This window comes from Phycodurus eques, chromosome 19, assembly GCF_024500275.1.
Source record: "Phycodurus eques isolate BA_2022a chromosome 19, UOR_Pequ_1.1, whole genome shotgun sequence".
In the NCBI taxonomy this organism is placed as follows: domain Eukaryota; kingdom Metazoa; phylum Chordata; class Actinopteri; order Syngnathiformes; family Syngnathidae; genus Phycodurus; species Phycodurus eques.
Genome location: NC_084543.1, coordinates 9233472 through 9251664, shown reverse-complemented (window position 1 = coordinate 9251664; position 18193 = coordinate 9233472). Strand labels below are relative to the sequence as shown.

The 18193-nt window shown below is 41.6% G+C and overlaps 1 protein-coding gene across 1 annotated transcript in view; it reads left to right on the top strand.

The window, feature by feature from the left end:
* The window catches only part of scn4aa (sodium channel, voltage-gated, type IV, alpha, a), a 33833-nt gene that overhangs the window by 9160 nt on the left and 6480 nt on the right, over nt 1-18193 (top strand). Inside the window, exons 7-26 of the mRNA XM_061664065.1 lie at nt 47-328; nt 1336-1399; nt 1482-1623; nt 1712-1909; nt 3015-3170; nt 3254-3362; nt 4894-5132; nt 6537-6710; nt 6801-7157; nt 9506-9934; nt 10378-10419; nt 10499-10634; nt 11992-12146; nt 12215-12388; nt 12451-12573; nt 13588-13869; nt 13952-14005; nt 14675-14812; nt 14923-15027; nt 16868-17138. Coding sequence (XP_061520049.1) covers nt 47-328; nt 1336-1399; nt 1482-1623; nt 1712-1909; nt 3015-3170; nt 3254-3362; nt 4894-5132; nt 6537-6710; nt 6801-7157; nt 9506-9934; nt 10378-10419; nt 10499-10634; nt 11992-12146; nt 12215-12388; nt 12451-12573; nt 13588-13869; nt 13952-14005; nt 14675-14812; nt 14923-15027; nt 16868-17138 — 3630 coding nt within the window. The remainder of the gene's footprint in view (nt 1-46; nt 329-1335; nt 1400-1481; nt 1624-1711; nt 1910-3014; nt 3171-3253; nt 3363-4893; nt 5133-6536; nt 6711-6800; nt 7158-9505; nt 9935-10377; nt 10420-10498; nt 10635-11991; nt 12147-12214; nt 12389-12450; nt 12574-13587; nt 13870-13951; nt 14006-14674; nt 14813-14922; nt 15028-16867; nt 17139-18193) is intronic.

Here is an 18193-nt window from a genome sequence, read left to right as displayed (position 1 = left end):
AATGGCTCTAGAGTTGCTTTTAACTAATGCGTCTTTATCCTGCCAGGTCTGAAAACCATCGTGGGTGCGCTGATCCAGTCGGTGAAGAAAATGGTGGACGTAATGGTCCTGACGGTCTTCGCTCTGGCTGTGTTCGCCCTGGTCGGTCTGCAGTTGTTCATGGGCAACTTGCGGCACAAGTGCGTGCGCTGGCCCATCCATGGCAACGACACTGGCGATTGGTTCAACGTCACCGACGTGGCGACGCCTTTCAACCACACCGTCGGCGTCAACGGTAGCGATTATTCCAACAGCACCTTCATTTTCACGGAGTACATCGAGAACTCAGGTAGGTTAAATCACAAGTGCTTCTCGAGTGGTTACGCCAGCATAAACAAACATCCATCAAAACACATAATTACACCAGCAACGTTTGCAGAGCAAACATGATAACCGCATGTTTGAAGAGTGCAAATAAAATACATCAAATTTTAAAATTCTACAAAATAAATAATGCCTCTCAATTAGAAATTTCACTTACTGTAAAATGAAATACTCAAATGATAAAAAATTATTGTTTTTGTTTTGTATACAGTGTATTCCCTATATTTCTCTGCCTGTTAAAATAATACATTTTAATAGAAAGGACAAATAAATAAAATAAGGTCAAATCAAATGCACAAATACCCTGAAAGAAGTGAGGCCACAAATTAACTATTTGACTCAATTCTCTGCTTGTCAACAAGTTAAAAATACACATTACAAATAAAAACACAAGTCAATTAAATACCAAAATTTTGTTTTGCACCTGTTTATATTAGAATAAAAAATTTAATATAATACTATGTGATGTAAAGATCCCCCAAAAGCAATAAATGCACAAAATTAGATTTGAGTTTTTCTCTTTCTGATAAGAGTTTAAAAACACACAATTACAAATTTAAAAAAATACAGTAAAATTAGATGCAAATAATTTTTGCACCTGTGCCTAAAACCTATTATTATGACGATTTTGATGATGATTATTATTACAATATTACATAATGTAAAAATTCTCCCGAATTTAATAAAGCCACAAAATGTTTGACTTATTTCTCTGCCTGTCAAAAATACTTTTTCGAACAAAAAAGTCATCATTTAATATGCCCCAAAAAGGTATTTTAGTTCCGTCCCTGTGAAAAAAAAAAAAAAAAAAAAAAATGCAGCATACAAATTCTGGGAAAAAAAAGCTCATCAACTATTTTCTCTGCCTGTCAAAAGTATTTTTTTTAATAATATAAAATTAAGGCAAAAATTGTATCTATTTCTCTGCCTGTCAAAATATATTTTCAAGTGTTGTGTGTTGTTTGTGTGCAGAGAACTACTACTTCCTAGAAGGCAGCAAAGATCCACTTGTATGTGGGAACAGTTCTGATGCTGGGTACGATGTCACATTCATTTCGTCTCATTCCTCGCATCGAAACAAGGTCTCCACTCATTTCACGTCCATGTCTTCACTCTAGAGTCTGCCCTGAAGGCTTCACTTGCATGAAGGCCGGCGGGAACCCAGATTACGGCTACACCAGCTTTGACTCATTCGGCTGGGCCTTCCTGGCGCTTTTTAGACTCATGACCCAGGACTACTGGGAGAACCTTTTCCAGATGGTTGGAATTCTGCAAGCGTTTCTTCTTATTCCTGGACGTGGGGAACGCCTCCTTATTTCTCGTAGCTTCTCGTTTGTTCCAAACATAGATCCTGCGGGCGGCGGGCAAAACATACATGCTCTTCTTCGTGGTGGTGATCTTTCTGGGCTCCTTCTACCTCATCAACCTCATCCTGGCGGTGGTGGCCATGGCGTACGATGAGCAGAACCAGGCCACGCTGCGCGAGGCCAAGGAGAAGGAGGAAGAGTTCCAGCGCGTCCTTGAGCAGCTCAAGAGCCAGGAGCAGGTGCACGCTAAGCTCAACTTCGCTTAGCTTAACTTTGCTTGACTCCTCATTTATAGTAGCTTTTGTAGTATTCACCTGACTATATATACATTATCTGTCTGTCGCGGGAATCCCAGCTATATTGCGGAAATCTGCGGTTTATAGTAATGGTTTTCAACAGTGTTCTTACTGTAATGCCCTCACATGCGGCAAAAGGCAGCCACAGCTGCTAATGCACTTTTCAGCAGTTTATTGGAAGCTGGAAGAACAGTAAGACAAACATGACTGGCACAATTGCACAGGAACTGCTGCAGGCCACAGATCACTCCCAGACACTCATGCAGAATCAATGACGTCACACGCCACCCCAGCAGGCCCCGCCTCTGAAAGGCACATTATCTAACACATAGACACTACAATATGGACAGTATTTTGTATATATTTGATGCTTGCAATTTTTTTTGTGTTAAAATAAGTTTACAGTATTAAAGTGTTTTTAAACGATAAAGATTTAAATGTATTTAAAGCGTGTGGGAAGGGTTAAAAGAAAATTCGAATATGATCTCCTTACACCATATTTTTACCAATAGGTCAGGAATGTATGCCCGTGATGAACGGGGGTTCACTGTAGTAGTTTTGTAGCATTAAACTGACAATTTTGTACTATTTTGTTACTTATAACATTAGCCTGCCTGTTCTTGAGTATTAGCTTCTGAAGCATCAGCCTGGCTATTTTTGAGTAGAAGCTTTTGTAGCATTAGCCTGGCTACTCCTAAGTCTTAGCTTTTGTGGCATTCACCTGACTGTTTATGTGTACTATGTTGATTTGTAGCATTGTCCTGACTCTTCTTGCGTGTTAGCTTTTGTAGCATTCACCTGAGTATTCGCTTTATTAACATTATTATTTATGTATACGAAATAGATTTTTGCAGCATTCACCTGGTTAGTCTGAACTATTAGTGTAACATCAGCGTTGCTATTTCTCACTATTAGCTTTTGAACTGCTTGTTCTCCCTGGCCATCCCTGAGTATCCTTAGCTTTTGCAGCCTGTTCATCCCAAGGGTGTTAGTCGGTGTTGTTCATCGACTTCAAACTCACATTTTTTAAGTTTCTTATGCCCGGCAGGCTCACTGTCCTGAAAGTGAAGAATCTCTGAACAGCGGCAAGTCGCCAAGTCGCCACTCAGCTTCTGAGCTGAGCCTGGAGCGCAACAAAGCCGTCAAAGACTGCAACGGCAAGATGGTCCCAAGCCTTGTGGTGCGATCGCCCACCTTGGATGAGGTCAGTCTCTGGCTCCCCCACCCACCCCAAATCCATGCATCCAATTAAACTGTGAGGCTCCATCATGGACGGTCTGTTCATAGTCTGCTGCAGACAAAGAACTCCGGGAGAGATCTCCAGGCATGCTTCATCCAGACGAGCTTCATTCGGATGAGCAGGGCCAGAGGCAGAGGTCTACTAGCGCCATGGAAGGTACCCTGACTTTTGCTTGGTTATGCTCACATCCATAAGGTGTTAAGCCCCTTGTGGGTGCGAGGAAATAAACGTGGCGTCAAGTTTGTAGCGGAACTGAAATGGCAGCGCAGTCATATTAATATTGCACTCAGTCAGGCTAATGGTTTCATTAGCGCGCTTTACTAAGGATCTCTGTCAACATTCAGCCTTTGCCACCATGTGCTCATTCATTTTTGGAGAATTAAGTCACCGCACGCCTGGAGGCTTTCTCACTGTTGTCACTTTGGTGAACACAGTCAACACCAATTATAGAAACTAGATTAGTTTTTGTACCATTAATCTTACTATTCCTGAGTATTAACTTTTGAAACATTAGACTAGCCCTTCCTGTGTACAGTAGCTAATGGCTTTTGTAGCATTAGCCTGTCTCCAACTGAATACTGTTGTCACCACAATGAAGACAGCCCACAGCAATTATAGAAACTAGATGTAGTTTTGTAACACTAGCCTGGCTATACCTGTGGGTTATCTTACAGTATGTATTGTTACCCTGACTTCTACTGACTACAGTGGACCCCTGCTATTCGCGGTTGATCGGGACCGATCCAGGCCGTAAATTAGCGAATTTCCGTTTATAATTGACTGCCCCTAAAAGTCATATCATTTGTGAAAAGGGATAAAGTTATGATTGTCTATAGTTTTAGTTCACCAAGTACATAAAATGAAATCGTGAAAAATGGAGAAGTCCTCCCAGTTCTCAAAAGCTGTGGGCGTGACCGCTGACAACACACCCTGTACAACTTTCACCTGTCAGTCCTATACGTTTGAATGTCTAGCATATGCCTACTCATGACGATATGTTTGAGCTGCAAAAATCTATCCGCTTAAAGCCTACGGCAGCTGGAATATGACTCACTGAGTTGTTGCGAGGCTTTTCCATCCCACGACGAGAGGCACTCTTCATATACGTAGTAGATATAAAGACTTGATACGGCAGGGCGCTGTGGGACCCCGCCTAACCGACGTGCCAATGTGGCACGTGTTTCCAGTAACTAGCTTCAAACAAAGAAATCAATCTCTGAATTCACTTTACAGGGTCTTTAATGTTAGCCTGAATGTTCCTACGTACTGTACGTATTACCTTTTGAATTCATTAACCTGGCTATTTCAGAGTGGCTTCTTGGATTTTATAGCATTAGTCCAACTGGTCCTGATTATTAACTTCTGTAGCTTTAGTTTGGCTATACCTGTGTGCACTGTGCAGTATTAGCTTTTGTTTTGTTGACTCCGCATTTATGTTAGCTTTTGCTGCATTAACCTAGATATTCCTAAATATTGACTTTTGGAGCATTGGCCTGTCTTTTCCTGCGTAGCAGCTTTTGCAGCATCAGTCAATCTGGTCCTGTGTACTCGTGTTGTTAGTATTAGCACTCTTATCACTAGACCACACTCAAACATATTTATAAAGAGTTTTTATTCTACATTGACACAAGAACCTTGTGGATTTGAAATAATTTGTCAAAGATGTCATCTGTGTGACTGTGTCCAGAGTTGGAGGACGCTCACAGGCCATGTCCGCCGGGCTGGTACAAGTTTGCTGACATTTTCCTCAAGTGGAACTGCTGTGAGCCATGGGTGGCCCTCAAAAAGTGGTTGTACGTCATTGTGATGGACCCCTTCTTCGACCTGGCTATCACCATTTGTATCGTGCTCAACACGCTCTTCATGGCCATGGAGCACTACCCCATGACCAAAGAGTTTGACAACATGCTCTCCGTGGGCAACCTGGTGAGTATTTGATATTTTGGGACCCACTCGCACTATGTACTTGGTCCCTCCAACTGTGCTGCTGTTTATTTCTATTGTGCAAGGTGCCGGTTATCAGGTGGCAAGTGGAGGAAGCTCATTTATATGACACGTACATTGCTCGCGTGCATATATATGCTCATACGTACTGTGGGCTTTTTTGTTTTGTTTTTTGACTCCGTGGATTTTCTAGTTGTTCTGTTTATTTATATAGTTTGAATGAATAAATTGCAAGAGGAGCGATTACATTGATTATCGGACACATACTGTACAGTGCATTGCTCAATCTGACCAAGGTGGCCAGTTATATCGTGACTAACAGGCTCACATAACATGACTAACTAACGGATCACATTACAGTACAGTGTTGCCTTGAGATATGAGTTTAATTTGTTCCGTCACCACATTTGTCATTCAAAACACTTGTATCGCAAATCGCCTTTCCCCATTGAAATTAATCTAAATGCCATTTATCCGTTCCACTAAAAAAACAACTATTTTATAGTGGGTTTTTGTAAAGGGAAATAGCCCTCCATAATATTATACTTTATAAAAAGATATAGTATTATGAAAGTAAAAAAGAGTTTGTACATCATGATTAATACATTGCGACTCCTTCTGGTGTTTGTGACTTGGCCACCGGGCGGCAGTTTACTACAGTCATCCAGACAAACAAATTGTTTCGCTCAACTACTGAAAGTGGCACAGTAATCTGCAGCACTATTAGTCATTTTCAATAGAGGATAAAGAATATATGCCAGTGAGTATAATTATATTGTCTGTCTACTTTTGTTGCTGCACTGATTGTGTTCAAATATCTGTTCCTTAAAGCATAATAACCCCGCTGTTATATGTTATTTTTTGCCCGTCTGTGGCGTTCCCATTATGTGTTAGCATCAAGGAAGCGGACTTAAATACAAAGTTTTGTGGTTATTTTAAACACATAACATATAAATTCTCTTTGTTTTAAATTTAGCTTTAACTGGGAGCACTATTAAACAACTTGAAGACACTTTTTGGAAGATTTGTTCACTACGGTATGCCAAGCCGCTGGTTCTTGTGAAGCTAACTGAGTTCACTGCCACCATAAACACTCATATCACAAATTTCTGCTCTCAATCCTAAGCAAATAAGTGGCCGAACAATGGCTCGTGTCTCGAAAAACTCTTAAGTCAGGTCACTTGTAGTTCAAGGCACCACTATTGTGACACATTGACCAATCATGCCGGATCATCCTACACCTCTTCCATGTGTACCGAACCTAAGTACGCATCAGAGCACTCGAACTCAAATGAGCCAAACATACCAGACTTTACCTGTCAAGTGGGCCAAAGCCCAATTTAAATGACCTGCGCTGCATTTTCTGAATTCTGTACCTTTTGTTAGGTTTTCACTGGGATCTTCACGGCGGAGATGTTCTTAAAGCTCATCGCCATGGACCCCTACTACTACTTCCAAGTGGGCTGGAACATTTTCGACAGCATCATCGTCACTCTCAGCCTGGCTGAGTTGGGCCTGGCGAACGTCCAGGGGCTCTCGGTCCTACGCTCCTTCCGTCTGGTGAGCGACACTCACTCGCGTTCTATGACAGCGCTTCCTCAGTTCATTCTACTGTTATTGTTTGTCTTCCCGCTTGTGCTGTGGAGATAGCTTCGCATCTTCAAGCTGGCTAAGTCCTGGCCCACGCTCAACATGCTGATCAAGATCATAGGGAACTCGGTGGGCGCCCTGGGCAACCTGACGCTGGTGCTGGCCATCATCGTCTTCATCTTCGCCGTGGTGGGCATGCAGCTCTTCGGCAAGAACTACAAGGAATGCGTGTGCAAGATCTCCGATGAGTGCGAGCTGCCGCGCTGGCACATGAATGACTTTTTCCACGCTTTCCTCATCGTCTTCCGCATCCTGTGCGGCGAATGGATCGAGACCATGTGGGACTGCATGGAGGTGTCCGGCGCTGGGATGTGTCTCATCGTCTTCATGATGGTCATGGTCATTGGGAATCTCGTGGTGAGTCAAACTGTTACTTCAGAAAGACTTCCTTGTTTTTCCTTTTGTTTTGTTTTTTCCCTTCCAGGATTGCTTTACAGTATTTCCATCTTAATACCAAACAAGTGTTGACCGAGCATTAGCTTGCATCAACTTCCACAGAGAAAACAGATTGTGCTTCCTCTTGGAAAAATGGCTGTTTTGTGAAAACAATCCTGAATAAATTAACAGTACTAAAATGAGCCTCGGCTGGTCCATAGTTCTGTTGTCGAACACAGCACCCCCTCCAACTCTCTCATGGTCTTGTTGTACAGGTGAGGCAAGGTGACCTCTTGATCCTCCCGACTTGGAAACACATACAGTCCCTCAATCAAACACTGCCCTTTGAATCTATAAATGGGCTTTATGACTTTGCAAATGTTGAGCGCGATTGACTCCATGATTCTGCTCATGTTGTCTGTTACTTTGCGATGATAAAGTCCTGAGGTGCTCTTTTGGAAAAAAAGTTGCAAGAGTAGTTGGAAAAGTAGCAAAGCTTGCAACACTGACTCTTTCTTTTGTACACTAGCTTTTCTTTGTTCACAGCCATTTTGTTCGTGTAAGCAGTGCACATCAGTGGGGATGCGCTTTAAGCTACAGAAGCTTCTAAAAACCTGATTAAACAAACTATCTGTATACATCTGCCTAGTAAAAAATATCAAAATATCAATATATAATAGATGTTTCATTTATTTCTTCCATTGCATCCTTTCTTACGTCACACGTTCATTACATTTTCCTTTTTCCCAACACTGGTACCCCTTTGCACTCTCATCAAAGAAAAAAAAGAAAAATCCTAAAGACAGTGAAAAAGCAACAGACCATGAAAGTACAAGCTCCTGTTGGAAACAAGATTTTGTAAAGAGACAAATTCCAATAAATGCTTGCTCAGCACAGAGCACCAAGTGTCGCTGCCGTCAGGCCAGGACATTCTGATGTTGGAATAAGTGACGTTCTCTTCTGGCTTCCCTTAAAGGATGACGGCCGTGCACTCATCCGGATTATTTCAGTGTGCTCTTTCATGCCCACTTCCTGGTAGGTTATTCATAGAAATAAAAAAAGGAAATGGCTCATCAGCAGGAGAGCTGAAAAGCGCCGACCGCTCAGTGCCAGAATTCTCCAGATGATCACGCCCCCTCAAGTCACCATCTCAGTGGGCCTGTAGCTAGCGTGAGCTCGCTTCTCATGCGGACAGAAAAAATAAAAAATTTAAAAAACTTCACATGGAAGACTTCTATTTAAATCCAACTACTTGAGACGGCAAACACTGATTTTGACCTTGAGTATGTGTCAAGATCCAGCTCAGGTCGGCTTGCTGCCACCACGCCAACAAATGCAAACAGCTGCTGAGCGTATGCGAAGGGGAGTCATCCGAGACGGTGTATTGGACTGTAATTGATGAGCCTTTAGGGTCGTGCACCGATCATATTGCTTAATCCAAGATTTCATACATGTTACCGTGAAGGATAACATAACGGTGAAGCAACTAGCCACATGAGCTAGCAGAATGGACAGACTCGAGTAGGGGTCCGCAATTAAAAGTTATAGAAGTCAAGTCAAAATGTACTGCATGCTTTACAATTATGATAATTTTTAGCAACTTTTCTGACAGCTGACTTTTTTTTTCTAGTTACTTTAATTCCAGCAAAGAAATGGAGAACATGAGCGGAATCATTTTCAGTTTTCCCACTTTCAAATTGTTAACACCTTTTTTTCTTCAATCTTTTCTTGTTTTAACACATTGTGTGATTACCCGTACTTTCTCTTCTCATGGCTTGTTTGCCCACTTGCTCTACTCTCAAATCTGCTCTGAACCAGCCATTTGATTGGCTGTGTGTAATCTATTTTAGTGTGATTTGTAAAAACAAACTTGGAGTTGCACCAAGTTGTTATCTGCGCCTTAGATAAGCAATATGCTTTCTGTTCTATTGAGGGCGACTTCCCTTCGTATGACATATCTTCTAAATCAACTTCAGCATGGCCAGTTGCATTAGTATGTGATTTATTATTATTATTATTCGTATATATATATTTTTTAAGATATGTTGAGAAATAATTAAGTGATGCTGTTGTACTCTAATTTGAAGGCATTTTTTTAACCAGATTTTCTAGAGGTGATATCACACAAAAGCGTTCCCCAAGAGGGGAATTTTATTCCTACACAAAAAGCTCAATTTCTCCAAAATCCATCATCCGGTTTTCAAAATTCTTGCTGCGTTCTACTCAGGTTGAAGTGGCCGTTCCAACCAGACATTGCATTTTGATAGATTGTCATTTTGGGGAAATCTTGTTACGTTGCTACTTCACTTACTTGTAAACCTTCTGCTCAGGTGCTGAACCTCTTCCTGGCGCTGCTGCTCAGCTCATTCAGCGGTGATAACCTATCGACGGCGGAGGACGACGGCGAGCTGAACAACCTCCAAATCGCCGTCGGGAGGATCACGCGAGGCATTGACTGGCTCAAGACAGCCGTCGCCGAAATGCCTCAGAGGATAGTCGACAATAAACCTAAGGCGACCGAGGACCCCAACGCGGAGGCGTTGGAGATGAACGACTTGGACCCTGGCGGAGATGTCAGAAAGGCAACCGGGATCGCAAACTGTTTGTCGCCGGGACGTACTTCGGGCGCCATTTTGGATGGAGAGCTTGCTCTTAGTGTCCCCATCGCTCAGGGAGAGTCAGACTTTGAAGACCCAGACGATGACGACCACGACTACGACTCCAATCTCTCCACTTGTGGAAATAGCCTTCATGATGGTGTAAGATTGACATAATCACTAACTGTGAGGCAGACGTGATCACCGCTACTTTATCGTGCTTCCTCCAAAGACGTCATTAAAGCAACAACTCAGATTATATTATTTTTTCATCCACCATTTAGCATACAGTAAATAACACCAATGTTCCTCTGGCGTCAATAAAAGCTATAGAATTTTCAAATGGAATGTAGCAAGTAGTCTTCCAATCATAAATGTGTTGTGTAGACTCCACCCCAGAGGAAAGAAAATAGGTTTCCAGGCCTCGTGAACGTATTACCATCCCTAAAGGGGGTCTTCTTTCGGCCTGGAAAAAATAAATCAAAGGAACAAAATTTTGGGTAGACACAAGGTTCCTCAGAATGTTTTCTGCTGTCAAAAGCCCATATTCTAGACTTAATTTTTTTTAAGTTTTTATTTTTTATTTATTTATTTTCTTTTTTCAGGAAAGCCTAGAAGACGAGATAGGTCTTTTAAGAGAAGTCAAAGTGAGTGCCTCTCTTGAAAAATACAAGATGTCGTCTCTTGTGCACTTTTAAGCAGCATGTCTCTGCTGTGCCCAAGCAGCTAATGGGCGTGGCAAGCGATGATGGCGACGTGTCGCTGTGCAGCACGGCGGACTATCAGCCGCCACATCCTGAACCAGTGGAAGAGGAGGAGGAAGAGCCGGAGCCAGTGGAGCCAGAAGCTTGCTTCACTGACAGTATGAATATATAGCATGTACAGTCCACCCACACTCTATTGCAGATTTTTGTGTGGAGCATATCTCCTCTGTCGTGGAAATCCTCACTGTATCGTGGACATCATGAGTTTATAGCATCTTTTTTTAATGGGGTTTTACAGCTTTTTACATTCATATAAATAAAACAAATGAGTGGAAAATATAAATATTGATTAAAATGAAGTAAAAAAGCTGAAAATAATTGGCCTTTAAGCAGTCCTGGAGGATTTTCATCCTTTTGGGTTCTGATTGGCTGCAAGCATTCTTGGAGAGAACACTTTCAGTTTTGAATTTAGCCCTACGGTGGTCCCACCCCCAAGCGTCCTGCGTCTTCGAAGACTTTTAGTAATGAACTTCAGCACCAGAGGAAGATCCTGACAATTCAGTAGTCGATAAAACTCCTGGATATGCTTAGGGAAGGACAGAGTTAGGCAGCTTTTTTTTTTTACTGAGAACACAAAAACAGTGAGGTTGGTGTCGACTTTCAACATGGAACACCATGCCTCAGGTCATTTAGCGATGTTCATTGTTACAATAAAAGTACATTGTTATCCCATATTTACTCTTATAGTATTTTCAAAGCATGCATTTAGCAGTATGTTGATTGTATCATAAAAGTTGATGTCTGTGAAGAGGAGTTTACTCTTTCTTGATAAATAGGCTATAACGCTTCTGCTATCTGGACCATAACAAAGAGTGTTATGTGCTGAACACATGAGTTACAACAAACATGTGTGCCCTCATTCCAAAGATGGCGGCTGGAGCATTTTGCGGTCAGAGGTCAAAGGTTGGAGCAATAACCTTGAGGAAGAACACATCTCCACAGAGAGTCATATATGTGATTGTTTACGTTGATGCTATATGCTCCCCCAACTTAATAGCAACAACAGCTGTGTAACTAGGAACTGCCCAAAAGGAAATAAAAAGAGAGGGGACGGACAGAGTGAACTCAGAGCGGTATAGAGACTGTAACTAAACGCACTCTCGTCCCTTTCTCCTTGCAAGTCTGAAAACTGAACTACCTCGGTGTCTGTCTTGTTTTTTTACAAGTGTTTTAGGTGTCTTGAACCTGACATTCATAGAACCTATCCATACTGTACATTCAATTGTGTTCAGTTATGTTTGCTATGTGTTTAAAAGTTGTGTTTTAGTACATTTAAATGTGTTTAAAATGTGGGATGGGTAGAAACTTTTTAAAAAATTATATCGTCTCTATATCCCAGATTTTCACCAATGGCGGATGCGTCTGGAACATATCCCCTGTGATACACAGGGGTTCAATGTATATAGAAGCAACATGGCGATTTCTGGTATCTAACCCATGCTCTTTGTCTACCAGACTGCGTGCGGCGCTGGCCTTGTCTCACCGAAGATGTGGGCACGATCGGAGGCAAGCGATGGTGGAATCTGCGCAGGACCTGCTTCGCCATCGTGGAGCATGACTGGTTTGAAACCTTCATCATTTTCATGATCCTACTGAGCAGCGGCGCTCTGGTGAGTGATCGGAACCCGTCCGAACGGGACTTTGCGGGACATATACATGTCGTCTTGTCCTTCGGCAGGCTTTTGAAGACATTTACATCGAGCGGCGGCGAATCATCAAAATTATCCTGGAGTATGCTGATAAAGTTTTCACCTTCATCTTTGTCATGGAGATGGTTCTGAAATGGACAGCGTACGGCTTCAAGACCTACTTCACCAATGCCTGGTGCTGGCTGGACTTTTTCATTGTTGATGTAAGTTCTCCGACGTTCCAATGAGTTTGTCGCGGGGTACAAACAGTCTGCTTTCTCTGCAGATTTCTCTGATTAGTTTGGTGGCCAACTGGTTGGGTTACTCCGACCTGGGGCCCATCAAATCCCTCCGAACTCTGAGGGCGCTGAGGCCTTTACGTGCCCTCTCCAGATTTGAAGGCATGAGGGTAAGTGATGCACATATGCAGCCACGCTCGAGATTGGCATGTTTGGTTGTAGGAGTTATACCCAAATTTGTGTGAAAATGTGAAGTTCAGATGGTCACCATATGTAACGTCATATCAGGCCCACCACCAGCGCGCCTCCACAAGCCTCAATTTAGCCAGCATCCGAGGATTAACTCTGCATGTGTGTTTTGCTTTTTTGCAACTTTTTTTTTTTCCTGAACGTGTTGCTGAAAGGACAAGAAGAATGAATGACGAGATATAGATTAAGAATGTGAGAATGAAAAAGAAACTGTGAGGAGAATACAAATATCAGTAAAAGGAGAATGTGAGAAGCACAAGATGTGTGAAGAACATAAGAATGAATAAAAGAGAAGAATTTGAGAACGTGAAGAAGAATGTGAGGAAAAGAATAGATGATGACACTAAGTGGTATACAAATTTGTTGGGTGGAAGAAGAATGTCAGGAGAATGTGAGAGAAATTTGGGGTGTGAGAATGAGAGTAGAGTATGAAAAGGAGAAAGTGAGAGGAAAAGGTAGATTATGAGGAGACGAATGTAAGAAGGTGAGAAAAATATTGTAAGGTGGAGACAAAGAATGGAAGGAGACGTATGCGAGAAGGAAAAGAGTGTGAGAAATAGAATGTGAGGAGAAGTAGTTCGCCAAGATGGAGCACCAAGTGTGCTTGTCATTTATAATCAATAGGTTTATGAAGGAAATTTTTACCATTGTTTTAATTAACTTACAATGATATGTATATTACTCTTATGGTCTCACAAATCACAACATGAAGCTAAGCGGCTAACCAAAATGTTATTTGTCAGTATGATTCAGTACACTTCAACTGTGTTGTCTTTACTGAGCTTAATGGCTGTTTTGATGCGTGTGACGTTTCTCCTAGCTTGCATGTTTTACCCCGCGTGGGAGCACAGCCCGGTAAGTGATAAGATGTCAATCGTCGTGCGTAGCCTTGATGACAGATTCTCACGCCCAGTCTTCATTTTTGACCTCACCAGGTGGTGGTGAACGCGCTGGTCGGTGCCATCCCGTCCATTTTCAACGTGCTCCTAGTGTGTCTCATCTTCTGGCTCATCTTCAGCATCATGGGCGTCACCATGTTCGCTGGCAAATTCTACCGCTGCATCAACACCACCTCGGCGGAGCGCTTTCCCGCTGCCGAAATCAACAACCGAAGCGAGTGCCTGGCCCTGCAGGAGGCCACGGGGGAGGCCCGCTGGGTTAATGTCAAAGTCAACTACGACAATGTGGGGAAGGGCTACTTGTCGCTGCTCCAAGTGGTACGTGGAGCTCATCTTTCCAGTTTCCTTCTGGAATGTTCTGTGTTTTAAAAGAAAAAAAAATGTTCTGCTAAATTTGCAGGCAACCTTTAAAGGCTGGATGGACATTATGTATGCTGCTGTCGACTCAAGAGAGGTAAGTACTGTGTGCCCTCGCTATTCACGGTTGTTAGGGACCAAGCACCCACACGAATAGTAAAACATTATCAGTAATGGTCACCCCCGCCCCCAAAAAAAACAAAAACATTTATAAGTGCCTTTAGTAATAGAACCATGAATATACCATAAACTACAGTATATTTCCAAAACACTTAAATATAATTTCAAAGTCACCTTACAACATTACCCTTAAAAATACATTGCTGACAGACATTTGATTTGTGAAAGTACAAAAGAAATGCAAGGACGCTTGCATGTATATCGCCACTTCGCAACCCTTAAAAATACCAATTACTACTTTCATATTAGCCATTTTATGATGATTTTTACACAGTGGCACATTCTCTCATTTTTCTTCTCACTGCCACTCCTTTTTAAAATACATCCCCTGCTTTTTAGCATATTTTTTAAGTGATTTTTTTTTTCCCCAGGAGAACTCTAAAAACGCAGGTCGCCCCGACCAGGCACCACCTTTTAATAGGTTGTTTGTTTGTATGTGTTTAAAGCAGAAGTTTTTTTATGTGCTCTCTAGATTGCTTATTTTCACTTCTGGCGGGTGGGTCTGTAACGTATTCCCTGCTATTAATGCGGGGTTCACTGTATGTCCAAATACATCCCATTCGTGCTATTTGTTGATGTTTCTCAGGTGGAGGAGCAGCCATCGTACGAGATCAACCTGTACATGTACATCTACTTTGTCATCTTCATCATCTTCGGCTCCTTCTTCACGCTCAACCTCTTCATCGGCGTCATCATTGACAACTTCAACCAGCAAAAGAAAAAGATGAGTGTTCAAGCATGACCATTAAACATATTTGCGTCTTGAAATGTGACAGATGGTAGTAGTACTAGTATTAGTAATAATAATAATAATAATGGCATTTTCTGCTGCACTTGGGAGATAAGGACATCTTCATGACGGAGGAGCAGAAGAAGTACTACGAAGCCATGAAGAAACTTGGTTCCAAGAAACCACAGAAGCCAATTCCACGTCCCACCGTATGTTCTCTTTTTATTATTGATCTGGTTTTAGACTTTAATGATGACATGGAAAAAGTGACTTTAATAGATTATATACACACATATCTATGGAGTGCAATTGTGACATTAAGTAAGCAAAGCTGCAGTGTTGTTGGATACACAGTTTAGCGTTCACTTTTGATTACTGACACACACCATAATTTCTCTTGTATAATGCGCACGCATGTATAATATGCACCCCTAAATTTGACTTCAAAATTCTGTAAAACCCTTATCCCTATGTATAATGCATTTTTACAATGGATGATTTTGCTTCTACCCATATGATCAAAACATGAAGTATTATCTGTATTTTATTAGTTTTTTCAAGGAAATATTCTGAAGTTGTCAGGTTCAAGACACCTAAGACAAAATCAAGACAGACACAGAGGTAGTTCAGTTTTCAGACTTGCAAGGAGAAAACGGCCAAGAGTGTACTTAGTTACAGTCTCCAACCATTTTCTGAGTTCACTCTGCCGGATTCTCTCTTTTTATTACTTTAGGGCAGTTCCCTTGTTATATATGAGTTACAACGTCAAAAAGGTGGGGGCATACATGCTTGTTGCAATTCATGTGATCAGCACATAACACTTTTTGTTGTGGTTGAGACAGTATAAGAATTATATACTTCTTATGAAGACACAGGAAACTCCTCGGCTCAAATTTGTCCTTGCACCTGCACGGACATGACTCATCCTGTGGGAGAAAACTTTGCACGCAGTGATGAAACATTTCTCTAACTAGGAGTAAGCAGAAAAGCACAACACATGATAACTTATTTACATTTTTACATCAGAAGTTAAGCACTTCATTTGAACACGTAATTATTTTTATTTACTTGCTCATATTTTGAAATTAACAGTCTTACTTGTATTTAGTAAATGAGAAAACACACAGTTGTGCTCATGTTTGATTACCCAGGCAGAATTTGTAAGATGGGTGCAATTATTTAAATAAAACATGAAAGGCCTGGCAAAACACATTTAGTTTTATTTTAATGGGATTCAAATTAAACTGTCAAGCATTTCAGAAAAGCATTTTCATCAAACAAAACACAACCAGAAAGAAATTAATGATGGTTGTCATCAGTTGTATTAAAAAAAATATATATATATATATATATATATATATATATATATATATATATATTTGACAAATTCTGCCAAGGGTATGTAAACTTATGAGCACAACTATAAATATTGTACCTATATGCAGTCATACTGAATGAAAATGTATGCTACACATTTTTCATAGCCTCTAGGTGACGCTGGCATATTAGAATGAAAGTGTACACCTTTGTCATAACCCCTAGGTGGCGGTGACATATTGAAATGAACGTGTACCGCTTTTTCATAACATCTAGACGGTGGCATATATTTATAAAATGGGAATGTTTTTTTTTCATTTTCCCCTATACTTGTATAATGCGCACCATTGATTTTTGACATGTTTTGGTGGGGAAATGTGCATTATACACGAAATTACGGTAAATGCACTACATAACATTTAATGATATCAGTCACAAGCATAAGCAAGCAAAACCTGTTTGATTAAGACAGGGCTGTATTTAGAGGGTGGCAAATGTGCTCTAATTCTTCTTCCTTGGGATACTTTGAAACATTTTATGAAGACATTTGGGAACTGTTTTAATTTGTGTAAAGATATACTGATATGTCTCCTTTAAATACTGATTCAGTGACAGTGTTGTATGTCGACGAGTTGAAGACCTCAGCTCTGCACGTGTGGCATGATGACATCATCTGGTGCGAACAAGCTAAATTGACCCTTTTGGATTTGGATTTCACCTTGCCCATTGCAGAACTTCCTCCAGGGCCTGGTGTTTGACCTCATTAGTCAGCAGTTCTTTGACATATTCATCATGGTGCTCATCTGCCTCAACATGGTGACCATGATGGTGGAGACGGACAACCAGAGCACTGAGAAGGAGGAGTTCCTCTTCAAAGTCAACCTGGCCTTCATTGCGGTCTTCACCAGCGAGTGCGTACTGAAGCTCTTTGCTTTGCGCCAGTACTTCTTCACCAACGGCTGGAACATATTCGACTTTATCGTCGTCATCGTCTCCATCGCTGGTGAGTGACCACAACAAAGTCAACATACAAGGGTCCGCAAACATCTGTTGTAAGAATTAATGACTGGAAGAGGGTGCGGTGTTACTCTTTCACGACATGCAGTTTGACGACTCTTTTTGTGTGTCTGGGTGTGTGCAGTGGCTGACAGCAGAGCCTGCGTGTGGGTGCTGATTGTGTTTGTGTTGCACTGTTCTCTCGGCGTTCAATAAACAGCTGAAAAGTATCGCAGGCTGTGGCTCTATTCCCACTTATGAGTGCATTACAGTAAGTATACTGTAAAAACTCATTCAAAAAACAATCGCTGTAAACCATATAATTTCCGTGATATTGCGAGGATTTCCAAAACAGACAAGTAGATACGTATGTTCCACGAAAAATCAGCTATTTGGCAGGGCCGTGGTAGGTGACCAGCAATATAGTGAAGAAATTACTGTATATCATATCATTATCTCTCACCTCTAAAAATTTATATTGCATTGTGTCGTATAGTTATCTCTAATTTATGGTATCGATTGGGGCTGGTACAAATTATTGTAACGCAATGCTTCACCCTTGACAAAATATCCTTATCAAGGTATATTGTATTATCTGAGACGATACGGTATGAATTTTGCTCCGGAGAAAATATGCATAGGACTCTGTCATTCATGAAAGTAGCAGTTTGACAACATTTCCAAAAAATGACAATCTGTCAAAATGCAAAGTCTAGTTGGAATGGCCACTTCAAACTGAATACAATGCACCAAGTATTTTAAAAATCAGATGATAGGTTTCAGAGAAATTGTGTTTTTGGTGTGGGGGGATCGGTGACAAAGTGCAGCCTTGGCGGAGTCCCACCCTCACCGGGAACGAGTCAGACTTACTGCCGGATATGCAGCCGTACAGGGACCGAACAGCCCGTATCAGGAGGTTCGGTACCCCGTACTCCCAAAGCACCCCCCACAAGACTCCCCGAGGGACACGGTCGAACACCTTCTCCAAGTCCACAAACACATGTAGACTAGTTGGGCGAACTCCCATGCACCCTCGAGGACCCTGCCGAGGGTGTAGAGCTG